Here is a 17,026-nt window from a genome sequence, read left to right on the forward strand (position 1 = left end):
AAAAGAATGTCCCAGGCAGTATTTTTAAACATTGTGCAGCATATCTCTAAAATTTTAAATTTGAATATTTCATCTACAATTCAAGATAATCACAACATAATGTTGTTGCTATTTCTCAAACCTGGAAACAACCTCATATTTAAATAGCTTGTGAACATTTGAGGCAGTGTAGTGTATGACATATGGACCAATATGTGGACACGCCTCCTAATTCTTGATTTTGCTGTTGGATTCTGGAGCAGCAGAAATGTATTCTCCAGGTTGATGCATCATTAGTGTGAGTCTGATGGATGAATCTATTTGTGGCAGGTACCATGAGAATGCTGCCTACCAGAATGCACAATGGCACAGGTAAAGTTTGATGGAGGAGGTCTGGGGTTATTTTGAGCCAGGTCCCTTAGTTCCTATGAAGGGCAAAGTTAATGCTGCAGCACACCATTTTGTTGTGGAGGAACTCCAGGGGTTGCACAAAAACCCATCCAACACATTTGGTATGTACTGGAATGTCAAGTGCCAGACCAAATATTCTTTATTTTGAATGAGTATTAATTTTCAGGCAACACTAAAAAATACAGTGGAAAACCTAGAAGGGTAACTCCTGGTTAATGCCCTTGGATATGCATCTTGGACAGGTGTCAGAATTCTTTTGGCTAATATTGTAAGTAAAACTGACAAGATTTAGACCCAGTAGTTTTGAAATGGCTTTTGTTAGAATTTTGCTATGTGCGAAGCTGTTAAATAATTTTTCTGCAATATAGACACCTTAAGTACGTTTTTTCCCCCTCACATTTTGTTTAGTTTCTTATATAGAGGTGATAATTGAGTTTCCAGAGACAGTATTTTTTTTTTTTAAGGTTTATCAGTTTTGACAGCTTTGATTTGCAGATACGAGTGGCTTTGTTTCCCAGCAGTACACTTGGTTCCATTTAATGATGTTTTGTAGAATTCAATAGGCACTTCATATTGAATAAAGCCTGGGAGGGTGAGGGCAAGCACATGCTACCTTTGAGACATGAGAAGCTACCACTTCTTTTCAAACTGTTGCTAACACCACATACTTGGAAAAATAAGTTAGAGGGAAGCCCATCAAGGGCGGCACGGTGGCGCAGCAGGTAGTGTCGCAGTCACACAGCTCCAGGGGCCTGGAGGTTGTGGGTTCGATTCCCTCTCCGGGTGACTGTCTGTGAGGAGTTGGTGTGTTCTCCCCGTGTCCGCGTGGGTTTCCTCCGGGTGCTCCGGTTTCCTCCCACAGTCCAAAAACACACGTTGCAGGTGGATTGGTGACTCGAAAGTGGCCGTAGGTGTGAGTGTGTTGCCCTGTGAAGGACTGGCATCCCCTCCAGGGTGTATTCCCGCCTTGCGCCCGATGATTCCAGGTAGGCTCTGGACCCCCCGCGACCCTAAATTGGATAAGCGGTTACAGATAATGAATGGATGGATGGAAGCCCATCAAACAGATTTTTCAGTCAATGGGGAACTGGTCATTTGCAACCCCTTTTAGACCCCAAGTATTCATTACATTTAAGTGCTCCTGTAATGAAAAAGAGAATGTCTGGATTTGGGCTTAAAAAACACATCTCAGTGATTGTGTCAGTTTTTGGCAGGCAAAGGGAGGAATATGGGTTGTATGTTTTGTATTTTTATGTTAAATTTGTGCTAAATTGGCCTTATTAGCACTATAGGTATAAAGCTGAGTGTAAGAAGGGACGTGGGCTCTAAAGAGTATTGTTTCTAGTGGTCGACCGATATATCGGCCCCTGGCTGCATTACATCTTACTATCTGCAGTCTGACCTAAACCTACTTAAATAAATGACAAATGTATAATTACTGGATGTTTACATGTCTTATAGGATTTACATATATTGTATGTCCAAAAGGTTGTACTCACCAATTTGCCCACTCTTTTTTTTTTTTCTAAAATCAAGGGTACTAAATTGGAGTCTGTATGCATTTGGTGGAGAAACAGCCTCTACTATCTCAGGAAAGCTTTACACTTTATGATGAAGAAATGCAGTGAGGATTTTATTCAGGCTCACACAATAAAAATTGGTATTTTACCCATCGCTCCAGGGAATGCACATCCACGTTTCTTGAGCCTAAGGGCTAGTGATCTACCAATATATCGGCCGGCCGATTAATTGGCCGATTTTTGGCATTTTTTATATAATTGGCATCGGCTGATATATTAGTGCAAGAGGCCGATATTTACACGATGCATATAGACAATGCTGTGGGCAGCTCCATCATTCTGGCTGTTAGAGCGCCCCTTGCGTCCATTTTGCCATCTTACAAGCCCCCGACCTGTAGCTGCATGCCGTCTCATCAGAGAAAACGGTAAGAATTATTTTCTCCTCTTCAGCTCTCACCATTTGTTACTGGCTGCTCTTTGTAACATACACTCAATAATCTGCATCATAAACAACTGATGATCAACAAAGTTGATAGTTGTAACCTAGATACCCAGCGTTATTTAGCCAATCATTTTATATACATTCCCTCTCGATAAATAAGTATTTTTGGTCGCAATATGCCTTGCCCAGAAATTGTTATGAAAAAAATAGTAACAGTATAGATTTTCATATTTTTCATGGTGCCATATTTGAGTCAATGTGTACATATCATACAATCTAACGGGCAGATTCTCAGGATCAAGAGGATATATACTAATTCTTGTCGGACTCAAGAATTAAAGCCGAAAAAATAAGACATTAGATGCTTCAGTATGTTCCTCATCAATGACAACTGAAAAAACTGAAGCCTGAAGAGCCCACAAGCAGCTCACACAAAGTTAGCATCTCTTACCTTAGATTGTCCCCTTCAAAATAAGACTAAATTTTAGTCTCTATGTCATACCATTCGTGAGTAATCTTCATGTTTATGCCAAAAATCCAGAGAAAATAGTACACATTTTCAAAAAATAATTAAAATATGATCCCCGTTGAGTCACACCTACTGCCGCGTAGCTTAGGCGCTCAGCTTTCCAATGAGTGGTCGATCAAGTCTGTAGACCAATCAGGGGCAGAGTTACGGAGATGCACACCCAAGGAGGAGGGACAAACGCAGCAGAGCTCATATGTTTTCAGCTCTAAGGGTTGTACTGTTTGGTGAGGGGTAAATGGCCACTTAGTGAGGGACAGGAGACGAGTTTCTCATAGAAAATAAAGAAAAACACTGTAAGATGCTGACATTAGGTCTAGACAAGATATATACACAGTATTTTTGAAGTAAAAGTAATCATTTTCCTTATAGAGAGCTTGTGGTCTAAAGAGACACTTGGAGAGGCCATCTGTCCACTGTCTGCTCCAGCTTGAATAACTTCAAATCAGTATGAGATATCAACTCAATTTTACCTGATGAAAGTAGACCCCTGGAGACACAAGATTAAAAAGACAATTTTTAATGGGACTCATGAACTCTTCAGTTTATAGTTCCTAACATTTTTTCCCCCAAAAATATGACAAGCGCCTACATTTTTTTGTGGCTTTCATAAGCTTTTGACCACTTCATGTATATTTCAGGACCTCTAAATGGTCTCTTTTACAAATTTGAACGGTTTTCTGTGAAAATAAATCATGATAATGCCTCTAGTTTATTCACTGCCTGAGGAATGGGAATATCGGCTTTAAATATCAGTCATCGGCCAATACTGCTGTCTAAAAATTGGCATCGGCAATCAAAAATAACCCATATCGGTCGATCACTAATTGTTTCCACACATCATAACAATATCTCTGCTGAATGTCTATTTATTGGTAGTTAATTACTCTTTGTTATAGTATGAGTGTCTACTCCTTCTCAAAGGCTGTACATTAGATGTTGGAATATTTCTGTGAAAATTTGATGACATTCATTATCTGTAACCGCTTGTCGAGTTCAGGGTTGCGGAGGGTCCAGAGTCTACCCAGAATCATTGGGCACAAGGCACGAATACACTCTGAAGGGGGCACCAGTATTTCACAGGGCAACACACACACATTCCCTAGCTTCCTTTTTCCTTTTCTACAGAGCTTAGACAAACTGTGTATTAACAGTGGAATGTCTACAACAAGGGACCAGCTTTGGACAGGTAGTGTACTAGGACTGTGCAGTATGTCTGTCACTCTGTCCCTATCCATTTGAATCTATACTTATAATGCTGGGTGCAATGCTGACAGTGTTGTTTTGCAGTTTATAGATTGCATATGCTCATTCAATACAGACATTTAACTCATAAGTTGTAGTTTAAGTGTTTAATACTCTTAGGGCATGTTACAGTAAATAGGGAATTGATGGATTGATCATATCAGCTTGGATGCACAGGCTGAGAAAATAGGTATTGAATTCAGATTTTTTAGGTTGTGCTGCTTTTGTTCCGGTGACTCTGAAAGAACATGGTCTATATACAACCGCAGGAATCTAGAACTGCTTTCTGTGTGAGGGCTTTGTTGCTTCACCAACTAAATGTGTTTTATCTCATATTGCACTTCATTTCTTATTGTATTTCTTAAAATTAACCATCCGTTTAGCAAAGGCTGGGCTAGTGGTTCAATTATGTTCTCTGAATGGAAAAGATTTGGGATAATCCTTCTGCTGCATCTCCATATTTTCATAAGTGCTTCGTGTTCTGGTTTAAACAGAAGACAGATGTCTTTAGAAGTTTTTGGGTGTTTTGCTGTGTGCACTGGTCAAATGGAGTGCAGCTGTGACATAATCTTTGGTTGCTCTTTTGAAGTTTTCTTTTCATTTTCCAGGAGACATGTATGCATTTTCATAATTGCTTTTATCATTTTGTTTAATTTAATTTTTATTATGATATAGCTACTTTTGTAGCTGTCTCTAATCTACAGGCATATACTCAGCACATGCCCAAATACTCAGAAGCAGAATTGGGAATGCATACATACATGCAATAATAGTGCATTCAACTGCTTTAAGGTGCACCCCCAGCTTATATAATCTCCACATAAAAGCATGTAATGATGTAAGATGCTCTGGAGCAGCTGCATATGAGATTAAGGCCACCACGCTTAGTGCCATATGCATAGCTAGAGGGGTATTAATCCCTGAGCATTGGGCTGAATTGTAGTGGAACTGTATTTGCTAAAAGCAACAGTAGGAAAGATTTGTTATTTTTGTTCTCCTGAGCGCCCCAAAATTTGCAGAATTCACTTTTACAGCACTGTCATGAAATTTAGGGAGAGAGTAAATGTGGGGAGAGCTTTCCTACCCTCCTCCAAATGTTACATAATGCAGTTTCTGAAGTGCTGAACCTGGAGTAGCAATGATAGAGGCTCTATTCTCCCTATTACAGATGAGGGAAGAGTGACAATGACTTTGAAGCTGTAATTTTAGTATAAAAATGCTACCTAGTGTAACTTTAAAGGCTGGAGATTAAAGGCCAGGATTATATGATTGCCTGGCCCAAAAGAGTCAACCCAAGAGTCAAAAACATTTTTTTTCACTTGTCTGTCGCCTTCCCCACTCCCTTTTTAATATGCAACTAGGTTATCTAATGCAGTATCTCATCTCCTCAGAAATATCTGCTGAAAAATGATTTATAGTTAATGGGTTCTTTAATGGGTGGTCTCTGATTTTTGTACAGTATTATAAAAAAGAACAGTGGGTTTTAAACAAGAGTCTAATGCGTTGACTTAGCATTCAAAGGATATTCTTTGGGCTTCATGCAGCACATTGACAACGGTATTCTCTTTCTCCAAAGGGAGCTCTGAGTCACTAATTGGCCTTTATGTTTGCAAAAATATCCCGGCTGTGAGAAGAAGGGGGCAGGGTTAAGCTCCCTGTGTTTGAAGTCGGGGTTATGTCTCATTGACTCTTTCAGTCAAGCTCCTTCACATGTTCAACACAAAATCATGTGGCTTTGCCCTTTCCTGGATCATTTCAACAGAGAGGAGAGGACACACAATGAAATTTAATAACCCTGCTGCTGTTTGTTCTTTAGTTCAGTTTTACTAATACACTATGTCTTGAGATTTAAGCAGTTAAATGAGTCTGAAACTGTGAATGACAAAGTGACAGTAACATTTTAATTATCTTAGAATTGGCTTAAGTAGGTGTTGCCATGATGGATTTTTGCAGGTGTGAGAATGTGACTGCTGCAGACATATTTTATATATAAACTTAATTGAGATGGGTCTGTGTATCTCTTGTTAATTGGTTTTCCATTTCCCCATTTTGTATGTTATCAACAGTACCAGAGAATGTAGATTTTATTGTTTTTCTGTTTTCTTCTAACGCATCAAAACACAAATACAGGGAATATTGGAATCGGATATATTTTTTATTTTAATTCATTATACATTTTTTTTTCTTAATACATAACAGGAAGATAACAGATACATGTTCTGCTGCTGTTTCACAAATTTACTTACGTCCTTGACCATATTTCTAATTAATCGTGAAATGGGTCAGGTATGTTCATCTTTAATCTACCAGCAGAATAAGTTCCTCCGTTTCAAAATATATAGCGCTGTTAGCGTTAAAAACTTCCAGTTCTGGCTAAAATCTGCAGCCCAATCCATAATCAGTCACAAGCAGGTATACAAAAAAAAACTCATTATTTACATTTGTTCATATTCATTTTTCATATTTTGCTGTATTTAGTTCCATTATGTTGGAGAAAACAGATTGTTTTCCTTAAATCAATGATATTTATATTGTTGAAAATAGGGAAATAGGTCGTTCTCTGTTTTTCTATTGTTGAATTAGAAATACAAAAACAATTAACCAAAGGTGCACGGACCAAGATTACACTTATCACTTATGATTCTTCAACATATCTGCGTACAAACACATTAGATGAAACAGGTAGCTTCGCTCTGGTTTCCCACCATAGTCCAACAACACACATTAGGAGGTGAATTGGCAACTCCAATGTGTCCATAGGTGTTAGTGTGTGCGTGAATAAGGGAGTGTGTGATGCTTTGGCATGGACTGGCACCCAATCCAGGGTGTGTCCCTTATCCAGTGATGGAGAATGATTTGAATGAATGAATGTCAGAGGGCGTATAATGTTCAGCATCATTGATCTTTAGGACAATGGAACTTAAATTTCTGAACATTTTGAGTACTTTTAGGGTGAACTGGAGTAGCCTTTGTGATCCAAAACTAATCCTCCAACATTAGAACTTGATTTCATTAATGTTCTTAAGGCTGAATGGCATAAAACTGTCATTTTTCAATTTCAAGTTTCAAGTTTCAAGTTTCAAGAAGTTTATTGTCATTTCAGCAGTATATAGTGTTTACAGTACACAGTGAAACGAAATAGCGTTCCTCCAGGACCAAGGTGCTACATAAGACAATACACAACATTAAAGTGCGACTAGTGTAAAGCTAGTGCAACATGAAACAGTGCACACGCATTAAAGTGCAAAGGACATAGAACACAAAACAATACACAACATTAAAGTGCAACTAGTACAAATCTAGTGCAACATAAACCAGTGCATACACATTAAAGTGCAGAAGATATGGCTAAGAAAAATACAAAACAATGTCCCTACAGTACAATACAATACAATGTAATACAAGACAAGGCAAAAACCATAAGTACGGAGGGGATGAGGGAGAGAGACACTGCAATTTAAAGTGTATTTGTGCTGTAAACGGTAACTGGATGTAAACATGATGTAAACCGGATATGTGAAAACATTTACAGTCCAACAGACCAGTGTTTGTGTGAAGTGTGTGTGTGTGTGTGTGTGTGTGTGCTTCTTTCAGTCCAGTCTTAGTCTCTAGGTGTTCAGGAGTCTGATAGCATGTGGGAAGAAGCTGTTACGGAGTCTGGATGTGAGGGCTCGAATGCTTCGATACCTTTTTCCAGACGGCAGTAGGTTGAAGAGTGTGTGTGAAGGGTGTGTGTGATCTCCCACAATGCTGAGTGCTTTGCGAGTGCAGCGAGTGGTGTAGATGTCTGTAATGGAGGGAAGAGACACACCGATAATCTTCTCAGCTGTCCTCACGATCCGCTGGAGGGACTTGCGATCTGCCACAGTGCAGTTTCCAAACCAGACAGTGATGCAGCTGGTCATGATGCTCTCGATGACTCCTCTGTAGAAAGTGGTGAGAATTGGAGGGGGGAGATGAACCTTCTTCAGCCTTCGCAGGAAGTAGAGGCGTTGCTGGGCTTTCTTTTTGATGTTACTGGTGTTAGTGGACCAGGTGAGATCATCCGCTAGGTGAACACCAAGGAATTTGGTATTCCTGACAATCTCCACAGCAGAGTTGTCGATGTTCAGCGGCGAGTGCTCACCCCTTGTTTTTCTGAAGTCTACAACCATCTCTTTGGTTTTGTCCACGTTCAGAGACAGGTTGTTCACTTCACACCAGTCAGTTAGCCGCTGCACCTCCTCTCTGTATGCTGACTCGTCGTTCTTACTGATGAGACCCACCACAGTCGTATCATCAGCGAACTTGATGATATGATTTGAGCTGTGCATCGCTGCACAGTCATGGGTCAGCAATGTGAACAGCAGTGGACTGAGCACGCAGCCCTGGGGGGCTCCAGTGTTCAGTGTGATGGTGCTGGAGGTGTTCCTACCGATCCGGACTGACTGAGGTCTCCCAGTCAGGAAGTCCAGGATCCAGTTGCAGAGAGAAGTGTTGAGGCCCAGTATATTCAGCTTCCCGATCAGATGCTGAGGAATGATGGTGTTGAATGCTGAGCTGAAGTCTATGAACAGCATTCGGGCATATGTGTCTTTCTTGTCCAAGTGGGTGAGTGCCAGGTGCAGCGTGGTGGATATGGCATCGTCCGTTGAACGGTTAGGACGATACGCGAACTGTAGAGGGTCCAGTGTGGGGGGAAGTAGGGTTTTGATGTGCCTCATGACGAGCCTCTCGAAGCACTTTGTGATGACCGGTGTGAGTGCAACGGGACGATAGTCATTGAGGCAGGACACAGAAGAATTCTTAGGCACCGGGATGATGGTGGTGTTCTTGAAGCATGTTGGAACAACGGCGCTGCTAAGAGAGATATTTCCCATTATCTAGTGCTTCGTAAGCCTTCCTAGGAGAGTCAAAGCTGTAACTACAGCAAAGAGAGACACATCCCATTAATATCTTTCATTTCAGAAGAAATATTAAATAAGCAGGTGAACACAAGTTTTGGGCCATAGAGTTCATGCTTAAATGCATAGTAAAACTTCCCAAAATTAATATGTTATTTATGCAGACAAATCAATTTAATATGATTTCTATAGAGTGTATGTTTTTCATTAAAAGTCCTAAGAAACAGGGAAAGGAATCAGTTGGATAACAGCCAGCACTGCGTCTGAGTTTGCGACTGCACCACACCTGAGACGCCAGCCTCAAGTGGGAGCTGCCAATCACGTCATTACAACAGAGCTGAGAGCAAGCCTTGAGCACACTGTGCATCGTCATGGCAACACTCCAAGGTGAGGACCTTAAGGACTCTGTCATTAACGTCACTGCAGCAGCTGTACACTGGAGGCCAAAGCTCAGGGATACCTTCCCGCATTCAATGAACCCTTCTGTATGCCAAGCTGCTGTAGAACAACTGTATATAATCATATGAGTAGGTGCTGGCAAATTATTATTTATTTTTGGTACATTAGACATCAGAATTTTTCCATTTATTAATTAATTTACAATTCAATAATTCATATGCTGTAACCATTTTATCATGTTCAGTCTCGCAACTTATCCAGAGCGTACCCTGAATCATTGGACGCAAGGCTGGAACACACCCCGGACAGAGGGGCCATCCATCAAAGGGCATTACAGAATCACCCAGTCACACACCGCTTATCCAGGTCAGGGTCGCTGTAGGTTCGAAGCCTACCAAGATTCTGGGCACAAGGTGGGAACACAAAGTGGAGGGAGCGCCAGTCAATCACAAGGCGACACATACACATTCATTCACACACTCACACTTATGGTCAGTTTTGAGTAGCCAATTCATCACACAACTTGTGTTTTTGGACAGTGGGAGGAAAGAGAAGCACCTGGAGGAAACCCATAAGTGTAAACAAAACAAAGATTCTCATCTGTTAATGGCAATATCAATAAATGACAGAATAATTTGGCTAGGATATGATAATGAGTGGGGCCATGATCAGTTTTAATAAGGCTTTACTGCTTTAATACATTGTCAAAATTCACTGATTCTTCAGCTCTGAAGCTCCTTATCTCAGGGTAGTAAATACATTGAAACAGACATTTTATTTCAGTCTCTCTGTGGTCTGCAGATTAACTGAGCTTCATTCTTAATTAAAGATTAACACTTAATTAATGCCATTAAAGAGGAGACTCACAGGCTCCCCACTACCTGCTATGAGTGGCATGTTTTTATGAATGCTAAATTAGAATAAGCGTCCATGAGGCTTGGGAAATGGTAAGTAGAACCTATGTTCAATTTAGATATCACATGTGTTGATAACTCCACTGTCATACACACGGTGTGGTCTGAAATGTTAAGGTACTTGGAGCTGCAGTGTGTGTTGGTAACACAGTGTCCTTGTGCCTGTTAAGTCCCCTGGATATATTTAGCCTGTTCTGCACTGTAATGTATGCTAAATCTGTGAACGGAAACAGAGAATACACACTCAAAGCAAACTCGAATGAGTTGCAGATATTCTACGATGGTAGATTTGTTTCTTGTGGATTTTTCAGTTAGAAAGAATGCAAAAAATGAAAACTAATATTAGCAAATCAGTAAGTGGCCTAACAAATGTCCTTGTGGTTGTATGCCATCAAATCCTCACAGAATTATACGACCAGGTTATATTTATTTACTCAATCGGGTCAAACACCTCTGAAATAAACTATTCCAAGACAAGTGTGAATTCAGCTTTCTGTCTGTGGAAGCCACACTCTGATATTTTCCTCCTAAAATAACATTGTTGTGTTTAAGAGCTCTATCCACTGAGCACTGAGGCAGCACACAGCGCTGTGATGCAGCTGTGTGCTGCTAGCGGAGAGGTCTCAGGAGAGGTTAATAAGATGTCCTTATCTTAAATAAATTATAGCTACAAGGAGAGGGGAATATGTTGTGATAACAGCTAAGTCACTGAGCCATGACTATTCCAGAAACAATGCAACTGAGGAGCAAGGGTAGAACTGTTATAGACAATCAGTGCTGTGAGATTTTACGATCTGCTTCATTCAAGAGTGATGCTGGAAAAGTCTACGGTTCAGTGTAGAGGTGGGTACTGAAAATAAATCTTATACATTTACACTTATGTATTGTTTAGAAAGAAAAAAAGTTTCAGCATACCTCTGTTTTTAAGCTAAAATTACACAAGCCATACAAATACAAATACTTTTTTTTTTTTATATAATTTTTTTTACTTTTACTAGTACAATTTCAAATTGTACAGCACGGTGCGCAGCAGGTATTGTCACACAGCTCCTGGATCCTGTGGTTTTGGGTTCAAGTCCTGCTCTGGGTGACTGACTTTGAAGCATTTGGTGTGTTCTCTTTTTACTTGGCACAATGCTGTCAGACAAGTACTGTTCTGGCAACTACCAAACCCAGACTTGTCCATCTGATTGCCAGACAGAAAAGTGTGACACAGAGAATATGTCTCCACTGCTCTAAAAACTAAATAATTGGTGGCTGAGTTGCTGTCATTCCCAATAGTTCCCCCTTTGTTATAATACCACTGACAAGTTGACTGTAGAATATTTAGTAGTGAGGCAATTTCACGACTGGACATCCTATCACAGTACCATGCTGAAATTCACTGAGCTTCTGAGAGTGACCCATTATTTTACAAATGTTTGTAGAAGCAATCAGCATGCCTAGGTTCTCAGTTATATAAACCTGTGGCCATGGAAATGATTGGAACACTTGAATTCAATTATTTGGACCGGTGAGTGAATACTTTTGGCAATATAGTGTTTCTTGAATGCATGTTACTACTAGTCAAAATCAGATTAGAGAAATATTGAATTAGCATTTGTCTAGTCAAAAATCAATTGTGTATATGTGGACGTGGGGTTTATACTAGTCAGAGTTACAGTGCAGATATTTGCAACTGCATTTTTGCTAGTTTTAATTCAGTCACAGTGCTGAATCTCTGTTTATGTAAGAGTGCAAAGGTGAGGTTGAATGGAGCAAAATAAATATAATTATTGCAGAGTAATGTGTACTGATTAAATGAAAACGAGAATAGAGAAAGCAGAGAACAAAGCAAAAATGACAAACTTTTTGCTCCTTGAACTCTTGAACTCATGTTTGGAGAAAACAGATGCACATTCTCAACAGATGCCGAAACTGTTTTTTCTAAACAAGGCTGTTTAGACAGGGTAAGAAAAGTGCTGTGGTATTTTAACCAAAGTATGTCACAGGAGTTTCAAATGAATGTAACTACTTATTATTCACCTCTTCTACAGTGTTAAATTAACTGTATTTGGTGAATACATGAATCATCTAAGTGATGTACACTCTCAGAGTCGTAGTGGTGGCACCATTTGCTGTCACTGTCGTGCTCTATACAGTACTGTTAATTATGGAAAATACCATTGGAGCATGTACTGCATTAACTGTAGATAATTAAGTTGCATCAATTTAATTTAACCTAAAAGACTTATATTAACCTTTATTTTATACAGTTCTACAATGACAGCTTTCCAATATTCACCTCTCATTCTGGAGAAGTGAATGTAATTTAACTTTAGAGAACATAACTGGACATGGTATGTTTTTAGGTACGTTTAAAATGTTTGTTATCAATAATATACCGGTACAGTACCTTTTTTTTTACAGTGTGTTTTAGACAATTTCTTAGTAATATTAGGTAGTTGCCTATAATTAGACACAGTGGTATAATACAAAGAAAAATTTTAAGCAATTAAACACTAAGGAGAGCACCAGCTTAAGAGTAATATCTGAGTTCAGACCGTCAGCACTTGGATGCATCTAGAGGCCTGGCATATGCACTGGAATTAGTTCATTCTTTCCAGAGTGATGTGAGTGCATTTTGCAGTATACTGACCATTAAACTCATTTTCCCCTGCAGTGTTTCCATTGGAACTCTCTACCATTTTAAGTGTTTGCTAAGATTATCTTACATTTAACTCCAAGTTTCTCATTTTGTGTTTGCTTATTGCTGTTATATGAGCAAATTTCTCATATGATACTGTCATCATCTGAACATTTGTAGTTAGAACAGTATTATATTTAAATGAATAATATTCACTCTTATTTATACTAAGCATTTATAGATATTGCTTATAATAATACTTATAAATGCAACTGCTTAAAGTGCACACACTGTAAAATGACTTGGGACACTCAGCAGGTTAAGGTTAGCTCGCTTAATTGCCAAGTGTAAGGGTTGTAAAGCCCTCCCACAATGAGCTGTGGAGCAGTAGAACTGCCTTTTCTGGAGCGCAGTTTCATGTTCAATATACATTTTTAGACTAACTACACATGTCCATTCTACTCTGTGTGTTGAAATATGTGTCTGATGGAGTCAGATAGAGGAGGGCAGATATGTTGTTATTTTGTATAAAAATAAACATACCTAGTCACACATTATACCATGGAGCAGCATCAGAACAACACAAGAAAGCAGATTTAGAGCTAATTATCTACAAGGAAAGCAGGACATTGCGCACTGCGAGTAATTTTAAAGAGTCCAGTAAATGAAACCCCGATTCGCAGATTACATGAATCACTATATCCTGGTGAGTGTTATTAAAAGACTTTAATTAAAAACTGGATAAACTGCAAAATTAAACATTTCTTTCAATACATGGCGTAGGCAGTCACTTAGGGCCCCAAAACCACCAGAGGGCCCCAAGTCTGCACTTTTTAAATTGAGTTTAATTGTGTTTTGAATGCATTTAGCATCTTCCCATTTCATAAAACAAGAATCCCTTCATGAAATCTCCATAATGCATTGTCATATGTGTTTATAAGAACACTGTAAGGTAGAATTTAGAAATGTAATCAGAAATTCATATACGCTTGTCTTATGTGCTTGTTATTAAAACTACTTATAAGGAAGAGGCCAATGGCAAGCATTACTTGGAAGAACGTATTTCATATGAGACACTTAAATGCATTTTTTGAACATTATTTATACAGGATTAATAAGATATTGTTATAAAAGAGTGTCTTTCCAGATCAACATTAATGTACTATTATTGATATTACTTTGTATACAGAAAATTGTGGTGGTTGTACTGACAATTTGCAGGTGTTACAGATTTGGATTCTTTCTGACTGCTGTAAAATGTGGTAAGAGCTGAGCTTAAAAGGAAGTATTTGAAAGGCTTTGAGGTCTGATTGGAAGCAGAACACACACTGGAGTTTCTGGCCCACATTCAGAAAATGCAAATGGCACATTTGGGAGATTGAAGAGGATGAAAGCAGAGACTGGATGTTTGCTAGAACAATTTTTTTTAATTGCATGATAGAGATCTTCCCCCAAACTGTTATGCGGTTGATGTATCTACAAAGTGACAAGAGAAGATTGCGGACTGATTGCCCCAATGAGCACTGTCTGTGTTTTGCCTGAGGACTGTATCAGAATCTGATTGTATGATATGATTACTGTATTGTTGTGCAGAGTTAAATCATGTTATTCAGATATGCTCTGACAGAGAGCTGGATTTCTGCTGGGGGCTATGATTGTCATTCGCAATATTCAGAAATGAGAAAGTGCAATAAATTGGCGAAACCCATAGCAACATCTCACTTATGAAACTCAGTTTCATTTGTCATATCAAATATACAGAAAGCTCCAAAAAACATAGGCTACGGATGAAAAAGCTTATAGTTTGCATTCTGCTGTAATTCTCAAAGAATTTCATTACAAATCTAGTTCAGAATTTCTTAGTACTTTCTGTGTCCAACTGGCTTTAATGATGGCGAGTAATACAGTTGCAATAGTCTCTGAACATCAGCTTCTGTGGAAGAGATTTATATTCACAGCATTTAGAAGACAATTATCCAGAGTAACATACAAGTTTAAAGAATATTACAAAGATAGGCCAATAAATTTTGTTTTGCGTAAGGTCTCTTATTGGCATGTGTGTTCCTGCCTGAGATACCATAATCTGCCATGTACTGAGAAGCCATACCAAGCACAGACAAAAAATCTGACTTTAACATAGTAAGTGGCAGAAAGGTGCTTGCTTGACCTAGAAACAGTATAGGATATTGTATATTCATGAATTCATCTTCTGTATACACCTTGGACAGGTCACCAGTTCATCACAGGGCATCACACCCTTATTAACATGCAGTCGTATATGCTGTTTGAAACAAAACCATGTTTCTCCAAAAACATTATGATACAATGAGAAGAAAAAAGTTTCTACATTTCAAAGCTAGGTAATGAGGGTTTATTAGAGGCAATTCTAATTGGTCCATTTGTCCTGATTATGATAAACAAAGACAAGCTGTTATTTCACATAGAAAACCAAAATGGGGCTTCAAGGTTTTGTTAACACAAAGTATAAAACAAAGTATTTATAATAGATATTTGAGTTAATTACACATCAAAATTGGGTCCCTTGGTCAAATTCTGTTACTACTCACATGAATATTTGAGAGATATGTGTACAAATCCTGCAGTAAACTTTATTTATTTAGGTTTCTAATGCGCAAACAAGATGAGTATGATTGATTTATGTTTGACTAACTGTGTTTAGAATCACTATTTTCAGACTCTCATTCTTAAGCTAAACCACTGCTAGTAAATTTGTTTAAAGTAAGTCAGCAGAGACGTGTATCAGAGCTAAGGCGAATACTTGTAATCATAGCTTTTTTTCAAAAGGTTGAAGACACAAAAAGATAACTTCCATCTATAGTCATTAAACCAAGCCCCCATTGCGTTCTTGCAAGTGCACTGCAGTGAGTCTTCATTTCTTACTATCAAACCTTTTATTTTTTTTTACATAATACAGCACTGTATTACACTGTTGTCCAAAAACACCAGCATCTCAAATTTAAACTTTACAGGACCATGCAAAAAGCTTTTATTTTTAGCTTGAATTAATGTAAAGAACATTTATCCTAAGCCATTTGGCCCATGCTTCCTGTAAGTTTCACACAACACAAACTATAACTCCTGTGTTGCCATAAGATAATTGAAAAAGCAATGATTTATCATATTGTCATCCAGAGTACTCTGTATACAAACACTACCTGCAAACATCACCTGTCTTTTGGTAAATGCAAGTTTGCTTGCGTTAAATTACTTTGACACATTAGTATTCAGTGGTAGTCCTCTCTCCTGGAGGTGTTGTAGCAGAGCTGTGGCTCTCTGCTGGATGGTGTGGATGGTGTTCTTAAGGCCTGCTGCTCCGCCTTTAGTCTTCCACAGCTCTTTATCCACAGACAGAGAGCTCAGGAGCAACTGCTCGAGGCAGCCTGACCCCAGCAAGTGTATGGCCTTTTCTGGAAACCTGTCAGTCACAAAACACACTGCATTCAGGTCAAGTATCCTCAGGTAAGACATTAAAAACGTTTATTGTTACATTTATATAGTGCCTTTCTAGACGCTCAAGGTCACTGTAAAATCAACACTGCACAGAATGCCATTCCATTCAACATTCAATCCACACAAACACACACACTGGCGAGATGTGGCAGCCAAATGCGCAAAGCGTACTCTTAAGTAGGAACAACCATCCACCCGGAAGTCTACATTGGGCACTTGGAATTTAACCCAGGATAGAGCGCCAATCCATATCCGGGCATACAAACATTCACTCATTCATTCCCCACACATATAAACATTAATTCACATAGAAACCCATTTACTCACACCAGGACAGTTATTAGAGAGGCCAATTCATCTAACCCCCATGGTTTTGGACTGTGGAAGAAATCAGAGACCCAGAAGGAAACCCACACAGACACCGGGAGAACATGGAAACTCCACCCAAAGACATCATCATAGTCAGCACAAAACTTTGTATCTGGATTTTATTTTTTTTTTTTCACACGTAAAATGTCAGTTACTCTTTAATGTACTGATACTTAATGAAAAATGGACCAATAGATAAAACCCAAATTGGTAGAAATTAAAAATTTTTAGCTCAAGAAAA

The 17,026-nt window shown here is 38.9% G+C and overlaps 1 protein-coding gene across 1 annotated transcript in view; it reads right to left on the reverse strand.

Moving 5' to 3' along the window:
• Positions 1–15,547: 15,547 nt before the first annotated feature.
• The window catches only part of gask1a (golgi associated kinase 1A), a 28,242-nt gene continuing 26,763 nt past the window's right edge, over positions 15,548–17,026 (reverse strand). Inside the window, exon 5 of the mRNA XM_066683455.1 lies at positions 15,548–16,381. Within this exon, the coding sequence (XP_066539552.1) occupies positions 16,171–16,381 (211 nt within the window). The 3' untranslated portion in view covers positions 15,548–16,170. The remainder of the gene's footprint in view (positions 16,382–17,026) is intronic.

Source organism: Hoplias malabaricus, chromosome 10 (genome assembly GCF_029633855.1).
Source record: "Hoplias malabaricus isolate fHopMal1 chromosome 10, fHopMal1.hap1, whole genome shotgun sequence".
NCBI classification, from domain to species: domain Eukaryota; kingdom Metazoa; phylum Chordata; class Actinopteri; order Characiformes; family Erythrinidae; genus Hoplias; species Hoplias malabaricus.